The sequence below is a fragment of the Mytilus galloprovincialis genome, chromosome 2 (genome assembly GCF_965363235.1).
Source record: "Mytilus galloprovincialis chromosome 2, xbMytGall1.hap1.1, whole genome shotgun sequence".
Classification (NCBI taxonomy): Eukaryota; Metazoa; Mollusca; class Bivalvia; order Mytilida; family Mytilidae; genus Mytilus; species Mytilus galloprovincialis.
In genome coordinates, this window is record NC_134839.1 from 111158854 (window position 1) to 111176462 (window position 17609).

The window sequence follows — 17609 nt, forward strand, 5'->3', positions numbered from 1 at the left end:
AATCCCTTGTTAACATTGATGATTTTTTTCTTACCTTTCATTAGCAAGCACGGCACGTAGAATTGCGTAAATGAGTGTCGTTGTAAAAGGAACAGCTGAAATTGACAATGTGTACACTGAATAACATTTAAAATAATCTAAACATTGATCATGCTAGTAGCATACAAATGATACATTTCCCTATGCATTGCTACCTACTTGTTTTTCAATGTATATACAAATAACACGAATTAATTTGTGCACGATTATTTGGATACAATCTGAGAAATAACATGTACTTACTCCAGCCGGCTATATAAAAAGGTATAAGTGATCTGGGAGGAGAAAAGGCGTCACTCATTAGTCGATGTAAAAACAAGCCTTCACAAAACATCCAAGTAAAGCTGGCACATTTAAAGTAGATTTTCACAAATGAAAGGATCTTACAGCCTGCCTGAAAACAAAAAAAATCGATATATCTTGTATTTTGCATTTTAAAATAGTGAATTATCCATCAAAACAATTAAAAAAATGTTATAAAAAACGGGTGCTTTTGTTTTTTCTTAAACTTATTCTTATATGGTTATTTAATAATTTTAATTGAAAAAACTGCATGTAGTTTCAATCTTCCAAAGCCGCTAATTTCAAGGTTGTTTTTTTTTCATTTTTAGCCATAGCGCTGTTTGTTTATTTTCGATTTATGTTCCTCTGGTATCTTTCGCCCCTCTTTGCATACGTATATTAGAGCAAAACAGACATATATTGGATTAGTTAGGATTATTCAAATAATATACTGACCGACTTTAGAAACGCAACACTAGATTATTCTTTTTAATTCCCATTTTCAAATATGCATTTTTTTGTAAACAAACTTACGAACAGAAAGTTCTTTCATTACTACAATGTTTAAAAAATGCCAGTTCGAAGGTTGAATTGATTACGTCATTTTCATTGTTCAAATATAGTGGTATACACTGAAGCCCTGATTTTCCCCTTACAAATTATCGTGTCACCATCAAAAGCAATGACTGCCTGTAACAAACGCCAAAAGGAGTTTCAGAAAGGTCAACAAATTCTGTTTGGCACGTTTTGGGTTCTGTTTTGCATATTCTGATTTTGCCATTGTTCCACCCATTATATACAATGGGTTTTGGCAATTAGGTGGTTGAAACTTTAAGGCTTTAAATGTTTTTTCTGCAGTCAATTCTTTGGCAGTTCAGTTAAAGGAAAATATATATGGCATAAATCTGTGCAAAATAGTTTTCAACAATTTGAATGGCAGTTGACGTTTCGACCGTAGACCTGTCTCGTAAATGACGTTCCGTAATCAAATTTTATTGACGTTGCATTGTCACTACATGTTGATCTGGTCATTGATGGTCTTCAACAAATCTCGTCAACTGACATCATTGTCGGAAAGACAGTAAGACGAGTTTCTGACATCGAATTGTCTGGTTGCAACAGGTTCACGTTTTCCTGTTTGCAGTATTCTAATGGGTTGATTCACTTTTTTAATCCTCAGTCTTTGCAATATGGAGATGCAACATGGTTTAACTGATTTAAGTGTGGCCAAGGATTGAAAGAACTGTTTCACAAAGAAAAAAAATGAAAAAAATCTTTTATTGGTTCGAAATTTCGCTTTCTGAAATTCCGTGCGATCTCAATAATTCGGTATGTTCAATAACCACAGGTAAGTCAGATGTTGACTTTTTCGAAACAGATAAAAGATTGATAGGCATGAATAGCAGTTGTATTAGGTTCGAACATGATTTGGTAGAATAAATCTACAAAATGAGTGTTGCGTTTTTAAAGTCAGTCAGTATATTTTGAAATGAATATTAAGGAATAAAAAGCAGGAATGAATGAAATGTTTTACTACTAACAAACAACATGTTGAAAAGTATCAATGAACGAAACTTTACCCCATTCCCCGCAAGTACTGTACTGCTTGTATCAATATTGGTCATTCTCTCGTACGTTACTAACATATCCCAGCATGCAACAGCAATCTCTTTAAGCAGTAATGATAGGAATAAATTAATATGCAAACGTATTCTGTGCTGCTTCCGGAGACCTCTGCAATGGATTTAAGCAAAACAAATATTTAATTTTTAATCATATGTATCAAGACGATAAGTATGAATCTGGATTCTTATTTTCATAAGTTTCTATCTCATCGAGATTTATCTACGTATATCAAATGATGGGACTGGTAATTAATACAATAACTCAATCTTGATAAAATACTCTTAGACCTGTCATAATAAATTACATCAAGTTTACAAAATATAGCTTTAACAGAAACAATGCTCTAAGATATAATCGAAAGATTATTACCAAGATTCGATGAACATAGTACAGATCTATTCTTTGGTCAGGCAATAATAAATTAAGGTTAATATGGTATTGGAGGCAAAATAATTGCTTTCTCCATTTCATCAGATTTTTTCATTACAGTGTTAGATTTTTGTCATGAGGTAATTTATCCCTATTACAGTATCCAAATGAATAAAACATTAAGAAATCTAAGAAAAACTTCCATACTATGAATCAATTTAAAAGCATATCATTCGTTTTGCCATTTAGACTGTTACGCATTAAGAAGTCGTGATAAATAATGTAACAGTTTCAATAGCATTTGCATACTGTAATTATATAAAACAATTGTATATGATTTGTTAGTCCAAGATGATCATTTAATCATGGAGCAAAATTAAAATGAAATATTACAAGACCAACAAACGACAACAGGTATTTATAAAAAAAACTTACTGATATCGTATAAAAATGAAAATAGCCGGAAACAGGACGAGTATACTACATATACTACAGCCAAGGCCAACAAATATTGACGTTTTCAAATCCTAGAAAAGAGTATACAGAATTAAAATTTAATATCAACAAAGCAATTATACCACATCTTCTGATTTATCTATATATGTATTATTTTTTATATGAGCGTCACTGATGAGTCTTATGTAGACGAAACGCGCGTCTAGCGTACTAAATTATAATCCTGGTACCTTTGATAACTATTAAATGCTATAGTATATGATACATTATCAAAATGATGATAGGCTTAAACATGTATATAAATTTGTTCTGCAGGTATTTATTTACATTTTGCAATCATAGTAAACTGATATAACTTTAAACGAATAAACTAATCTTACATCAACTTTTAAACATGGCTGATAATTTGTCCATTCTCTACCATCACGTCTTTCCCAACTAGCATTATGATGACAAGTTTTCACTGCCTGTCCTGAAAATATTATATCGTATACACAGCATAAAAATGAACCCGTAATTGTTATTAGGCAAAAATATAAAACAATATTGAGGTTTGGGTGACCTTGTAGTCGTTATCAATTCGTTTGTCAGTGTTGCATAGTTTTAATATTTATTGTTTGTTTGTGTAACAGGTGCATTTAGTACCAATTCTAATGGTTGGATATAATACTAATAATAATCGTCGACAGTTTGTACACATTCTCATTGTTCTTACTGTCTTATACTTTGTAAAGATCATAGACACGACTTGATACTAAAAAATATAAGACAATGACGTCATGTATCAGTATAGAAATATCACGTGGTGAAGTCCATCCATAAAAATGCACGCAACCAACTATTTAAACGTTTTGTATGCGTAAAATAAGATTTAATAAATATGAGCATTTTACTACATAATCGTAATCAAAATTCATTAGCTCGAATAGCAGGTCGCACATGTAGTCTCGCTTGATATGCTTGCTGATAAAGTTGGTATCATCAACGAAAATTCCATTACTCTATAAGTATCTAATACTTTATTTCGTTCATTAGATACTAAAATATTGCAACAACTGTGACACCCGAGGAAAAGAACGATAACCTAAATGTGAAATTTTCTTGTTACAGCGATTGTTAGAATCCGTACCAGTTGAAGATTCTAAAACCTACGAAATTTGGAATGCAATTCTATATTTGAAATGATATTTGTAAGGCAAGATAAAAAAAAATCCATAAATCGGTTTTGTTGAATTCGCAACGATAAACAATTTTAAAGATTTAAGGCGTGTTCGGTAAACGTCGATACGTAAACAATTCAACAACACACACAAAATAAAACAAATAAAAGAACACATGCATGTCAATATATGGCGGTCAAAACATTTACAGAATATGCCAGCCCTAAATCGACCCATCTTAAACACGTTGTTATAGTATTTATTTGTCTGCCTGATGTCTTTTACCATATGAGCTATATCAGGCTAAAGACAGATTTGAAACCATTATTCCCGTAAAATAGGTGTATGAACTTAACGAAACATTCGTTTGATGTGTTCAATTGATGTTGCCATGTTAACGAGGGACTTTCATTTTCCTCGGAGTGCAGTATTTTTATGATTTTACTTTTTTATTTGTCTTGTAGTCGTCGATTTTTAGAAATAATTAATCTTTTTGAATTGCATGCTATTACTCACTCATATTAAATATGAGACAGAAAATAAAATGGATTAGTATAACTGGCCACATATCTGCTCCGAGAAAATAGACGTGTAAAGACAAACAAAGAACAGGTTTTGGGGATATCACTTCTCTTGTTTTAGTCTACACTTACGTATTGGTAGTGAATATTGCAAATAAAGTGGACATGACAAATACACTCGCTTGTCTGGTTCTGTGTCGTCCCAACATCCCCATCCATCCCATGTCCGACCGCATGTTTCATTTTTGTCTCCAAGATGTGTAGATAACTGTCTTCTACAACAATCATTGGCAGCAACACAACAAGATTTCCATCGATGACATTCATCATTGTCAACAGTGGAACATACTTCATTTATAATTGTCTGATTATTGATATCTGGTGAAATAAGAAGCTTCTTTAAGGGGTTATATAAAAGGGCAAGTCGATCTGAAGCATACAACTGTCGTTGAGGTTTGATGCTAAACAAGTGTTCATAGCACCATGCACAGGAGAAAAGTTCAAACACATCTGGATTGTTGTATCCCAGTCTTGAATGACATTTTCTTTCAAGCGTAGAATAAACTACAGTAACCTGAAAAGTGCAAATATGGTTGCATAAATGATAATACGTATACAGTATATCCCTTCAATGGTGGATGACGATATATCACGTTCGAACACGAAAACATCCAGTGTCTTCTTGTTATGCGAAACATTTCGTTGCTTATAAAGGCAACAGTAGTATACCGCTGTTCAAAAATCGTAAATCTACGGATAAAAAACAAAATCGGGGAAAACAAACTAAAACTGCGGGAAACGCATTAAATATAAGAGGAGAACAACGACACAACATTCAAATGTAACACACATAGCAACGGACTAAGTATTAGACAAAATCCGATAAGAATAACCAATATAACATCAAAACCAAATACATGAATTTGGGATAGAAAAGTACCGTGACACGTCTTATAGTAATGTGAATTCAAACTCAAATATAGTAGAAAACAAACGACACAACGTACGGAAACACAACGTAAAATGTTACACACACAGAAACGAACTATGTTATAACAATGGCCATTTTCCTGACTTGGTACAGGACATTTTTAAAGAAAAAAATGGTGGGTTGAACCTGGTTTTGTGGCATGCCAAACCTCGCACTTTAATGGCATTGTTAAGTATAACATTAAAATAACAACATAATAATATAGGACTTCAATACAAATAAAGAGGAGAACGTATTAGGCAAAGAAAAACATGAATAATAAAAGGCATCAGGTTTAAAATTCAATACGTCAAAACCGCGCCTCGTCCACACAAGACTTACCAGTGACGCCCAGATATAAAAGTTCGAAAGGCAAAAAAAGGGTCGTAGTTGTACAGCTCTGAGGATCAAAAGTTGAAAAAGGTTGTGCCAAATACGGCTAGGGTTTTCTGCTTGTGATAATAACATCCTTATTATTTAGAACAATTTATGCTATTGCAAACAGTAAATTTTATCAAATGAATATAAAAGATTTACATGATAAAACTGACGTCTTAACTAATTACAGAAAACAAAACCCGAATACATAATACATTGAAGACCAACACAGAAAATAGACACACCCGACTTGGTCCAGGCCTCAACGCAAAAAGTCATAAAATGACGTCACATACGAAGTAGTAAAATAGCACAAAAATTACGTCACGCAGACATTTGAATTTCTGAAACAGCACGAAAATGACGTCACATTTGGAAAATAATTGTAAGTTTATCACTTTTAAAAATGTAAAAATAAGAGATATAATCAAATGCCAACAAGAATGTGTCCCTAGTACACGGATACCCCATCCGCACTATCATTTTCTATGTTCAGTGGACCGTGAAAATAGGGTAAAATATCTTATTTGGCATTAAATTTAAAAAGATCATGTCATAGGGAACATGTGTACTAAATTGCAAGTTGATTGGACTTCAAACTACCTCGACCAAAACCTTTAACCTGAAAGCGGGACGAACGGACGGACGGACGGACGCACAGACCAGAAATCATAATGCCCATAAATGGGGCATAACAAATGTATATGTCAGATATACTGTCATTATAAATTAGAACTTTTAAAATCGTCTAGAACATTATAATCAAATATAAATAAAATTAGTTTTACTCATAGAACATATAAATATTGAGTTTGAGTGACTTGAAGTAAAGCATTATCGTTATTTTTCTTTCTTTATCAAAGAAATTACATACAGTGTCTCTATCGATTGTTTGATTGGTTAATTGAATTATTGCCAGAAGAAGTTTTAACACGCGCAGGTGCTTTGAAGTATTTAGTTATAAGTATTACATGAATTCCCAGGAAATCTCGATACAAAAGTAACATCATAATTGATCACTTTAATCTATCAGATTGCTTTCCCTAATAAGCTGAATAAATATCTACGGGCAAAGACAGAACGCTTTGTCTCTAAAATTCTCTACAAGTTTTTAATTTATCAGATATTGTCTATATCTAGAGCGGTATCAATACATGGTAAAGAGATATTATTAACAAGTAACAATAGTTTCGTTGATAATAGCACAAATATATTACTTTAATCTCGATGCCTTTTTGCTTAAAACGATAGATGTGCTTGTTCATGTCTTTTAAATTTCGAAATTACTCGATGCTTTACTGCATCAAGAAATATATATTACAAATTGCTATAAAAATTTAAAACCTAATTCAAGTTATGCTTAATGTTGCCTTTCAAATAATGTCAGCTCCGATAAAAATAGGAAAATTAATTGTCCGCAACCATAGACATAACCTAACCGTATGTGTCATGTTGAACAAATAAAATGACACACTTTCATCATACTGAAATCTTATTTCCAAATCTGAGTCACCCTTCAAGCTACGAATTTGGAGTCAAGTACATGCATTTTATTTCATCCTGAAGTTGAACATTATACATTTTAGCTTTTAACTTTGAATTAAATCATTACCTGCGAAAAGTACCAGCACAGGAAAAATCTGTTTACTATTCTGTTTTTAATCATGATCTGCTGTCCATTAAAATTGCCAGCGTCTGTAAAATAAAATAGTTACATGTACGTCTAGAAATTCGTATGTGTGGCTATGTATCTATATCTATGAAGAAAGCAGTGTATGTTAGTCTTGTTACCTTTCTGTCAATACCTTTGTCTAAATTTATATCATTTGAAACTTGTATTTTATGGAACATTCAATTAGAACCAACCTATGTAATGTATCACCAAACTCTAATGAACTGAACCAGAAATTTACCAAATGCGGCGGTTACACGGATATTAATCTGCCAAAGGACGGGTGCTATGTGAAACCAGGAACTGCTTACTCTTACACAATATATAAGAGCATCCTTAATTTTGTTTTAATTTTGAGTGTTTTTTGCTCTTTATTTTATTTTATTTTGACACTACCATCTCGTTTATCGTTGTGTTTGTAAAAAACCCATTTCCATTTTAATTATCGCAGTCTGTCAAGGTGTATAATTGAATTCACATGTGCAATCTGTTAAAACAAAATACTTATCTATCGGTTGCAAAATTGACTGAAGAATATATATATGTAGCACCACAAGTGTCAGTAGGTCAGAACGAATCGATTACCCTATGAAGCACTGAGTTTAGTTTCTTGGTGTTTCCTTTTAACCATTGTCAGTGTTTTGTATTTTTTTCAAATAGAATTAATTTTCCATTTTACTACAAATTAGTATTTCCGACTGCTCACTTAGGATCTTCAATTTTATTTTGCATTGTGGTTGAAGTAAAACGGTTTATGTTTGTTAGGAAAATGCAATTGAAAGTTACAAAGGACTTGATCATTAGTTTAAATATTTTATCTAATTAAGGTTAAACCATGGATTAGTTGTGTTAAGTAAAATAAAAGCAGCAGTAGTATACCGCTGTTCAAAAGTCATAAATCGACTGAGAGAAAGTACGGGTTACAAGCTGAACCCGAGGAAAACACATCAACTGTATGAGGAAAACAACGGAACAACGAAATCACTGAGGAGCAACACAAACAATAGTTATCAAAGGTACCAGGATTATAATTTATTACGTCAGACGCGCGTTTCGTCTACATAAGACTCATCAGTGACGCTCATATCAAAATATTTATATAGCCAAACAAGTACAAAATTGAAGAGCATTGAGAATTCAAAATTCCAAAAACTTGAGCCAAATACGGCTAAGGTAATCTAGGCCTGTGATAAGAAAATCCTTAGTTTTTCGAAAAATTCAAAGTTTTGTAAACAGGAAATTTATAAAAATGACCACATTATTGATATTCATGTCAACACCGAAGTGTTGACTACTGGGCTGGTGGTACCCTCGAAGACGAAACGTCTACCAGCAGCGGCATCGATCCAGTGGTGTAAATAGTTATCAAAGGTACCAGGATTATAATTTAGCATACATACATAGAAATATATACATAACAACTGCAATATTCTTGACTTGTTATGGGACACTTTAAAATAAAATAGTAGGTTGGACCTTGTTAAATTCGTTTAATTATGATTTGAATTTGACTTTCGATATCACATTTGCATACAAATATTCCATTATAGTCCGGTAATTGTCTGATTGTTTTAAGATGATATCCCTGTTATGCTAATGTGTTAAGAATGAAAAATAAATAAAATTATTGTTTCCTGCAAACGCATTTCTACAGAATATACATATTGTGGTATGATCCTTGCCAAATAAAAACAATTATGCATAACATTTGAAAATAAAAAATATCAACCGAACGGAGCATAAACGTATGTCAGATTAACATAACAAAAAGGATTAACTCTATATTTAATTTAGTCAGCTATATAAACGTATTGACACTTTAGTATTTAGATTTATTTTGTCTCCACATGACTTTAGAACAGTCTTGAAATAACGTCAAGGAACAATAACTATTTTAAATTGTGCTGTTACGAGAACTTGTGTGATTTTAAGTAATGGCGAACAAATGGATTCAAGTGTAAATAGTCTAATAAATGATAGTTAAACCCATAAAAACAAAAACGTTATGCAAAATAAAAAAGAGTGGAAATAAATAAAAATAAAACTCATGGACTACAGATTACATAGCAAAACCAGAAACAAATGCTGGCACTACACAAAATGAAATCAATACTAAAATTAATTTTATGTCTCAGCATTGATTTCTTTTTGGAACACAATCCACCACTAAAGGTATATTGACTTATATATGTAACGGATAGACTTTTGATGCAACATTACAAGTTTCTAAGATGTGCACATTGGTTGTATTTTATCGCATAATGACTTGATACTTAGGAAAGACACAAGAGCGTGTTGTCAATCCCATTTCAGATTATTTTTCCTTCAAAACGAAAGAAAAGTTTAAAAAACATTAAACCTTTAAAAAAGTCATTAAGATTCTAGTTCACAAAGTCGAGTAGGTGACATATACATTCTTATATTATACTTACAAGGATAAATTAATCCCATGGCATAAAGTTCTTACTTTAAACTTATCTTTTTTCTCACGTTATACTGAATAAACAAAGTGCGTATCCCATAAAACCTTTATATGTACATATTACACAAGTATACTCAGCCTCAGGTTGATGGAACCACACTGTCATGACAACAACTCGTCAACGATACCAGGTTTATCATTTTGTACGCCAAAATTAAATCAACAAAAACATTTTGATATGATTCTGGACGAACACATTAGAGGTTCACGGATAGACGAACGGACTAACAATAGAAGCAGACAAACAGCCTCACCAGGCCAGACACATAGTGCTTTTCCCCTGTTGTTTTTATAAGACAGATCATTTTGATAAACGTTTTAGGTACTTGTATTTAAGCTTAATGCACTCCTGTTAAAACATTTTACAGTCAATAAAAATTTGCATTCTGCATTTAAAAAATAAACATACTTCGATAAGAAAATCGCAATAGAAATAATCAAATTCATGGCAGATTTCATAGACAACGATAAAGATAAATGACACAAAAGCACTATTATTACGAGGACCATTACAAATAAATGATCCACGAAAAACACACAAACCATCATTGCTAGAATGAAAATCGACGACAAAAGACTACACAGAATATTAGAGAATTACAGATATGAAGCAGCCAGAAGCCGATGTTTTATATGGTGCCTCAGAAGGATAAGGAGATTCAACAAAACCGGTATCACTAGTCGTGTTGCTAGTGACAAGTAGTGAATATGCAATCAGTCACATTTGGTGATTTAATAATGGAGGACCGAAGAACAAGATGTTTGTTACAATTAGAAATATGCATGGCAATCAGTTGCTTAATAATGAGGTCTGTATACTCCAACTGTACAAAATCATTGTAAGCAGTCACCATCAATTAAGAAAATTATTATAGGAAATGCAATGTCTTGGATATTGTTCAATATGTAGGCGCTGCTAAAAGATTGCTACATATAGTGTTATTTGTATTCGTAAATATTTTCAATATAGTTATGCAATGGTTTCAGGGAAAGATATTTACTATTATTAATATTAAATTAATATAGAGTCTATTTATATATTGGATATATGTTATTTGATGAGACGTGTTAATTTTTCTAAATTTTATATACAAGACTGTATACTGATCGACTGAACCTATTTAGCTTTCCAAGGTGTCGCATTAGAACTGACTAAATTTACAAATAAAGGCAACAGTAGTATACTGCTGTTCGAAATTCATAAATCGATAGACAAAAAACAATTCCGGACCACACACCAAAACCGAGGGAAACGTATCAAATATAAGAGAACTACGACACAACAGAAACACAACATTAAAATGTAACACACACAGAAACAAACTATAATATAGCAATGCCATTTTTCTGATCGGATGCAAATGGTTTAAATTACCTACATCTGAATTATTTATTTACACTATTTAAATCATTTGACATTTTTTAAGAAAGAAAAAAAAAGAAATATTGATTATCAGAATAATATGAATGTAGACTTTCATTTTTGCGATTCCATTGCGTGTCCATGACTGTAGGTGCATGAAATACATTTTATATTAACATTTAAGATTGACTTTTGAGATCGCCATATATTGATTGGAAGTAGGAAAAAAAGCTATTGCTTCCCCTGCTACAAACACAAACAAATCTGTCAGACGTAACCTTAGGACACAGTTATACCACTCACACCAAACAAGTATTATGGAGGGAGTCCATATCAAGACGGACATTTTTAATACCCCATACAACTACCAGAAAGCATCCAAACCTAGAAATAAACGTTGTAGAATAAATTGTACAGAGGGGTTGAGAAATCGATTGTCCCGTCCTACTTCGTACACGAACACAACAATCTCAAGAGGCAAATCTGACTGCCATAGCCTTAGAACAACGGACAGATATTCCGTCCCAAACTAAATAACCAGGTCGGAGTAAGGGGAAAAAAGGAAAAGAACAACAGCAGATCCATCGCTACAACTATAAGCTCATGGAGTCCGCAATACCTACCCAGGTAACTGGACACCAAGACGCAACATTATTACCTCTTTTTTTAATGAGAAAGAAGTTTAACAAAAGATATAATTCTAAAGCAAGTAGACAAAAGACATTATAGTAAAATAGAACATTCAATATCAAAATTGCTAAACTTTTAGGAGATTCTTTTTTTGTAGTTTTAAATGAATTTTCAAATTGCACAAAACAAATTAAGTTATTGACTTTTGTAGCGATATTTTGTTCGAATTAGAAGGAAATTAGATATTTGTCGATACATACTTGTATAAAGATCTTTAACATCATATGTTTGAAATAATACCTGAACAAAAATAGAAATGACTTTAAAGAGTCGAGTGAATGAAAATGGTACGCCTAATTTTGATATGTGTTAGTGTAAAAGCAAATATTGCTACCAAAGTCTATGCAACGTTATAAAATATGGATTTACAAAAATATTAGAGAAACTCAAGCGTTTTCAATCGATAATAGAATATACCTCAAAGATATGTTAGACAGGTTATATTCGAAGGGTTGTCATTTCATCAATTTTCACAATTATCTGAGATATTATACCATTAAAATCTAGTAAATTAGACTTTCTTTGTTTTGCAATACAATATATCCTTTAGCATACTGTAGTTATAAAACGTGTAGGTTTTTTATTCTATATGATTCACTTAATCTAACTAGAACTAATATCAATCGTCTTAAGATGTCCAGATAAATGTCAAACCTAAACAAAGATACCACACCTTGATGAAAACAGGAACAAAGAAAATCTAAATATATGCTTCACAGCTGAAGTTAATACACACAACGTTAATTACGCTTACATTAACGAATGAAGATAAATGTCACTTGATGAATTTTTGCAGATAGCTTTCACTGATTTAAGAAGAAAATTATAATATACTTATAACACCCGGTTTAATCCAACATTGCCTACTTTACTACGAAAATGTCTGTATCAAGTCAGAAATATGACAGTTGTTGTCCATCCGTTTGATGAGTTAGATCTTTTGATTTTGCCATTTAATTAGGGATTTTCCGTTTTGATTTCTCCTCTAAGTTCAATATTTTTGTGATTTTACTTTTTACCTTATTTTTCAAAGATAAAGAATAATGAATTCAAATTATATTTAATGATCGCTTGGTGAAATATTTTCTGCCTGTCTGTTATTGTTTATATCAACGTCAAATTAAGGAGTTCAAATTCCCGATAAGGACAATGGTGTTAATGTCTAATGTAAGTGAATTCTTAGAAGTGTCTGGTCTTAAATTTGTAGGAGTTTAAAGATTAAAATCGATGAGACATGTCAGTCTTGCTGTCAATTTACCGCAATATCCACTGTGGTAGATTCAGTACTTTTTAAACACTGCATAATAAATTGTGGGGTCTGTTTATATTCAGAATGTTTATTAACTATTTTCACTTGCGCTGAACAATACATACTGAAAGATCTGAAATACGACTTAAAAGTTCAGGTTTGACTGTCAGAGAAATATTATTATCTGAATAAAAAACTGCATTTATGTTCGGATATTTCAAATAATAATGCAAGTTCCAGACAAAAAGTAACAAATGAATATCTGTATTTGTTTATATAATAATTTTTACATCTATATAAAAACGGCTATAGGGGCTATGAATTATTAAAACACGAGAATATTTCTGTTCCTGAAACTTTTACATAAATAAATAAACAATTCTTCATGGTTCTTGTTTTCCAGGTGCATTATTAAAGAGACAAATGAGTGTTAACATGATTTATTCACATATATTTCAAAGGACAATGGTGACTGCTGTCCCCTTACTTTTGATATTTGTATGGTATGTTTGTTTAGTTCATGCATCGACAGTTGTTATCCATTCGTTTGATTTGTTGAACTTTTGATTTTGCCATTTGATAAGAGACTTTCCGTTTAGGGTTTTCCTCGGAGTTCTGTACTTTGTTATTTTACTTTTTCATAGTAGGCAGAGACCAGTGCTCGTTTTTAACTCTTTAAGATCGTTTAAATATTTCTAGACATCGGTTTATTTTGACTTGTTTAGTGATGTCTACTTGATCACAGCCCTCATGTTGAAAACAACGGAAAGTATAATATTTTGTTACATAAGTTGTAGTAATATTTTACATAAGATAATTATAACATATTCACACTCTAAATGCAGCACTTTGGTATTTTAGCTTCCATAATCTTTAAAAGATTACAAAAAGGTCTTGCTTGTCAATTAGTCAAGAACATCAAAAAAGAAAACTGTTGTTTTAACCAGCGGACAAAGTAACCAACTCTTATGCTGTTGTTTGAAGGAATAACTGTGCTCTTATACATTAAATCATTTATTTTTGTACTTTCATTAATATTTATCTACATTGGACGAAATATCGTTGATAAACAAATATTACATCGTAAGTTGGAAATTCAACGTCTAAGTATTCAAACTATGCACATGATTCCTCAATTACATAGAATACACGATTCCATTAATTCCTGCTTTAAACAAATTTCTTTTACCAATTTTCGTAACAAAGGTTATTAACTAATCTAATAGTATTTAAATAGCTGCTTGTAATTAACAAGATACTATGAAACTGCAGTATCAGAAACGCAATGTTGGTTTAACCTTCATTATAAACGTTGAAAAAAAATCAATTGAAAGTCAGGGATGTTTAAATATTGAGAAGCTTTATGGTCAAACGGGATGGATATGGCAAAAGATTTCAAGAGAACAGTTGATAAATGAAAGATTGATTCAAAGTCTTCCAACTGGACAAATCGATATAAAAATGTAACGACGTTTAAGGATTTGACGTTAATTTTCATATTTTTTGCAAATGTTCAAATATTGAGTTTATATTTATGAGTTGCTCGACATTCACGTGTTTTAAGTAAAATTCTCTTATTTACACATACATTTTTTGTCATGGTTTTGTCCTTATGAGTTTGAATGTCCCTTTGATATCAATGGCCTCTTTTTTGCAGTTTAATTAAAAGAGTTTATTAACAAACCCGGATATTATATATCGGGACATTTTAAAGCATATTTATTTATCACATATATATATATATTTGATCGATTGTCAATCAACTCCTTCCTGAATTGACTTTTTGGAAGACTATTTATAAAATTGTTGATATAAATTAATTGAGCCTTGTACTTTTGTACATTATCAACTGTCATACTCAGACTTAAGCGTTTTCCTTTGTTTTTTTTTCCTGATTTTTCAATACGTACATATAATCAACCTATACATTGTATTTAGGTTATTCTGTATATTGATCTTACTTATAATGCTGTTACACCTTGTTACACATGCAATCAATCAATGAATACAAGCAAAATCATGGTTTCAAAGTCTTATTTGTGCATATTTTTTGTCCACGACTAAAGGCGAGAAGGGGACAATTAAATATCATAAGTCTAAGATAAACAGACAGCCACATGGTAAAAACACAATAGTCAACAAAACACAAAAAAAATCACGTGAAGAGACAAACAACAACAGAAAACACTTGAAAAGAAAAACTTAAGTGAACAAAAACACTGGACAGAAAACTAGAATCAAGCAACAAAATCAAGTGATTAACTCAGGTTCCACGAGAGGATGTAGTTCCTGTATCGCCTTTTCAAGTAACAATAACAAAAGGGTACACACTCCAGGAATAAACCACAATAAACCTGTTTAGACATACAAAATCTGACCAGAATTCAATACAGGTTATTATATTGTTATTTCTATTTATCAAAGAGCTCACATGTGTAGGAATAGTGTTGCATTCATGAAAGCATCTTTTAATGTCGATAATGATATTAACCGTGTAATAAAAGAAAGAAAATTGGCAGTTGTTACGGGTCTAGTTCTTGCTGTTCATTCTCCAATAGAATATATAAATGTGTTCAAATCATTAAACGTTTATATTATAATGTTATCCATTCATTTGATGTTTCTGAGGTTTTGATGCCATTCGATTAAGGACTTCCCTTTTTGAATTTTCCACGGAGTTCAGTATTTTTTTCACTTTACTTTATTTTTTTGTATGCAAAATCTTTATACATATATGAAAAAAAGTTCATAACCCTCATAAATACGCCTCAATTTCTGTCATGTAGATACTAATTTTCAATGCATTTTTGCTTTTGTCTATGTGCCAGCGTCATACTGTTAGACTATAGGTGTAGGGATTTATTAAGTGGAGAGATTAGCAGGTTAATTACATGTAGTTGATTATAATGTTGACCTCTGTTCTGTTGGTGGATGGTTGATTCATTAACCATCATACCGAATCTCCTTTTATATAATTATAACATTTTGTAATATTTCCTACCATCACGGTGATAAAATGGCCACCGATAATAAGTTACAAGTTACAGAAGTTATAACAGATTTTAAATGGATTAACTTTAATATGAAGTTTTAATAACATTTATTGCAAGGTAACATACATAAAGATTTTATGCAAGTTCTTTCTCTGCATAGACACTTTTATTCTTTTCACAAAATAGTTCAAGAAGTAATGATCATATTTAAAATGTACCATAAATAAAGCAACAGTAGTGCACTGCTGTTCAAAAGTCATAAATCGATTATGAGAAAACTAATCCGGGTAACAAACTAAAACCGAGGAAAACACATCAACTATAAGAGGAAATGAACGAAGCAACTGAAACAATGAAATGCAACAAAAACACACGACAATTCAATACACACATGAACATTGCACACATCATTAGATGAACGGTCTAAAGCGGGTTGCTAAGATTTGGTGTTTTGTTCTATCTATTGTCAATGTTCGATTAGTGTTTAGATATCAGTATTGTGGTCAATCTTAAACGACTGATTCAATCATTTTCAGACGGCTCGGTATGTACTGATTAGCTAATTAAAATAACAGTTTTGTGCACAGTAAGGCGTTAAATGAAATGATTGCTCCTCATATAAGATAATGAGTAATTACAAGGTAACAGTAGCCGTTGATGGACTGAAACCATTTTTGGTTTCTACGGTATATCTCTTGAATTATATTCCAATCATTTATGAAAATGGAAAATGATCCTAGGACAGAAAAACGATCCGGTAGATATTTGGGTTAAATGTCACTTAACATAAATTCTCAGTAGACTTTGCAGTCGTCATCATTAAAACCCTTAATTGTTATTTCCTGGCTCAAAATTGATGTTTCTGCAACTATTAATCCATTTGGATTGGAACTCGGCTTAAGCACCCACGATACATCCGGAGATTTTGGTAGATATCACTTTCACTGTAAATATATTAATTTGAAAACGTAAGAGAGGTCGGTCAATTTAATACCATGTGTGAAATAAAGTTAGTCTTATCTGGTTTTATCTTCGATGTTTTGGAGTATCAAAACATGGATCACTTTCATACAATGTTTTGATTTGTTTGTCAACATTATTGAATTCTGATATTGTTCTTTTCCTGTTAAGATTTAACTTATCTAGAATATTAAATTGACCATATCTCACACGGACCTTATGAGTTCGTCCGAAATAGTTAACTTTAAACACTTGACGATGGCTTGCGATAAATAAAGATCCTATATTAAAACGGAAAGTTGAGCTTTGAAAAATGTTTAAATAAAGACGCGATATTACTTTTGATTGAATATTTTCGTTGTGTTTGCTTCAAATTTATCTTTTATTTATTTAAATATT

The 17609-nt window shown here is 31.6% G+C and overlaps 1 protein-coding gene across 3 annotated transcripts in view; it reads right to left on the reverse strand.

Moving 5' to 3' along the window:
• Window positions 1–17609, reverse strand: part of LOC143065373 (calcitonin gene-related peptide type 1 receptor-like) — a 49743-nt gene that overhangs the window by 8190 nt on the left and 23944 nt on the right. For all 3 annotated transcript variants that reach the window (XM_076238909.1, XM_076238907.1, XM_076238908.1), the window contains exons 3-9: window positions 7414–7496; window positions 4586–5027; window positions 3153–3244; window positions 2752–2843; window positions 1902–2055; window positions 283–433; window positions 35–95 (exon numbers count right to left, since the gene is read on the reverse strand). In XM_076238909.1, the coding sequence (XP_076095024.1) occupies window positions 35–95; window positions 283–433; window positions 1902–2055; window positions 2752–2843; window positions 3153–3244; window positions 4586–5027; window positions 7414–7467 (1046 nt within the window). In that variant the 5' untranslated portion in view covers window positions 7468–7496. The remainder of the gene's footprint in view (window positions 1–34; window positions 96–282; window positions 434–1901; window positions 2056–2751; window positions 2844–3152; window positions 3245–4585; window positions 5028–7413; window positions 7497–17609) is intronic.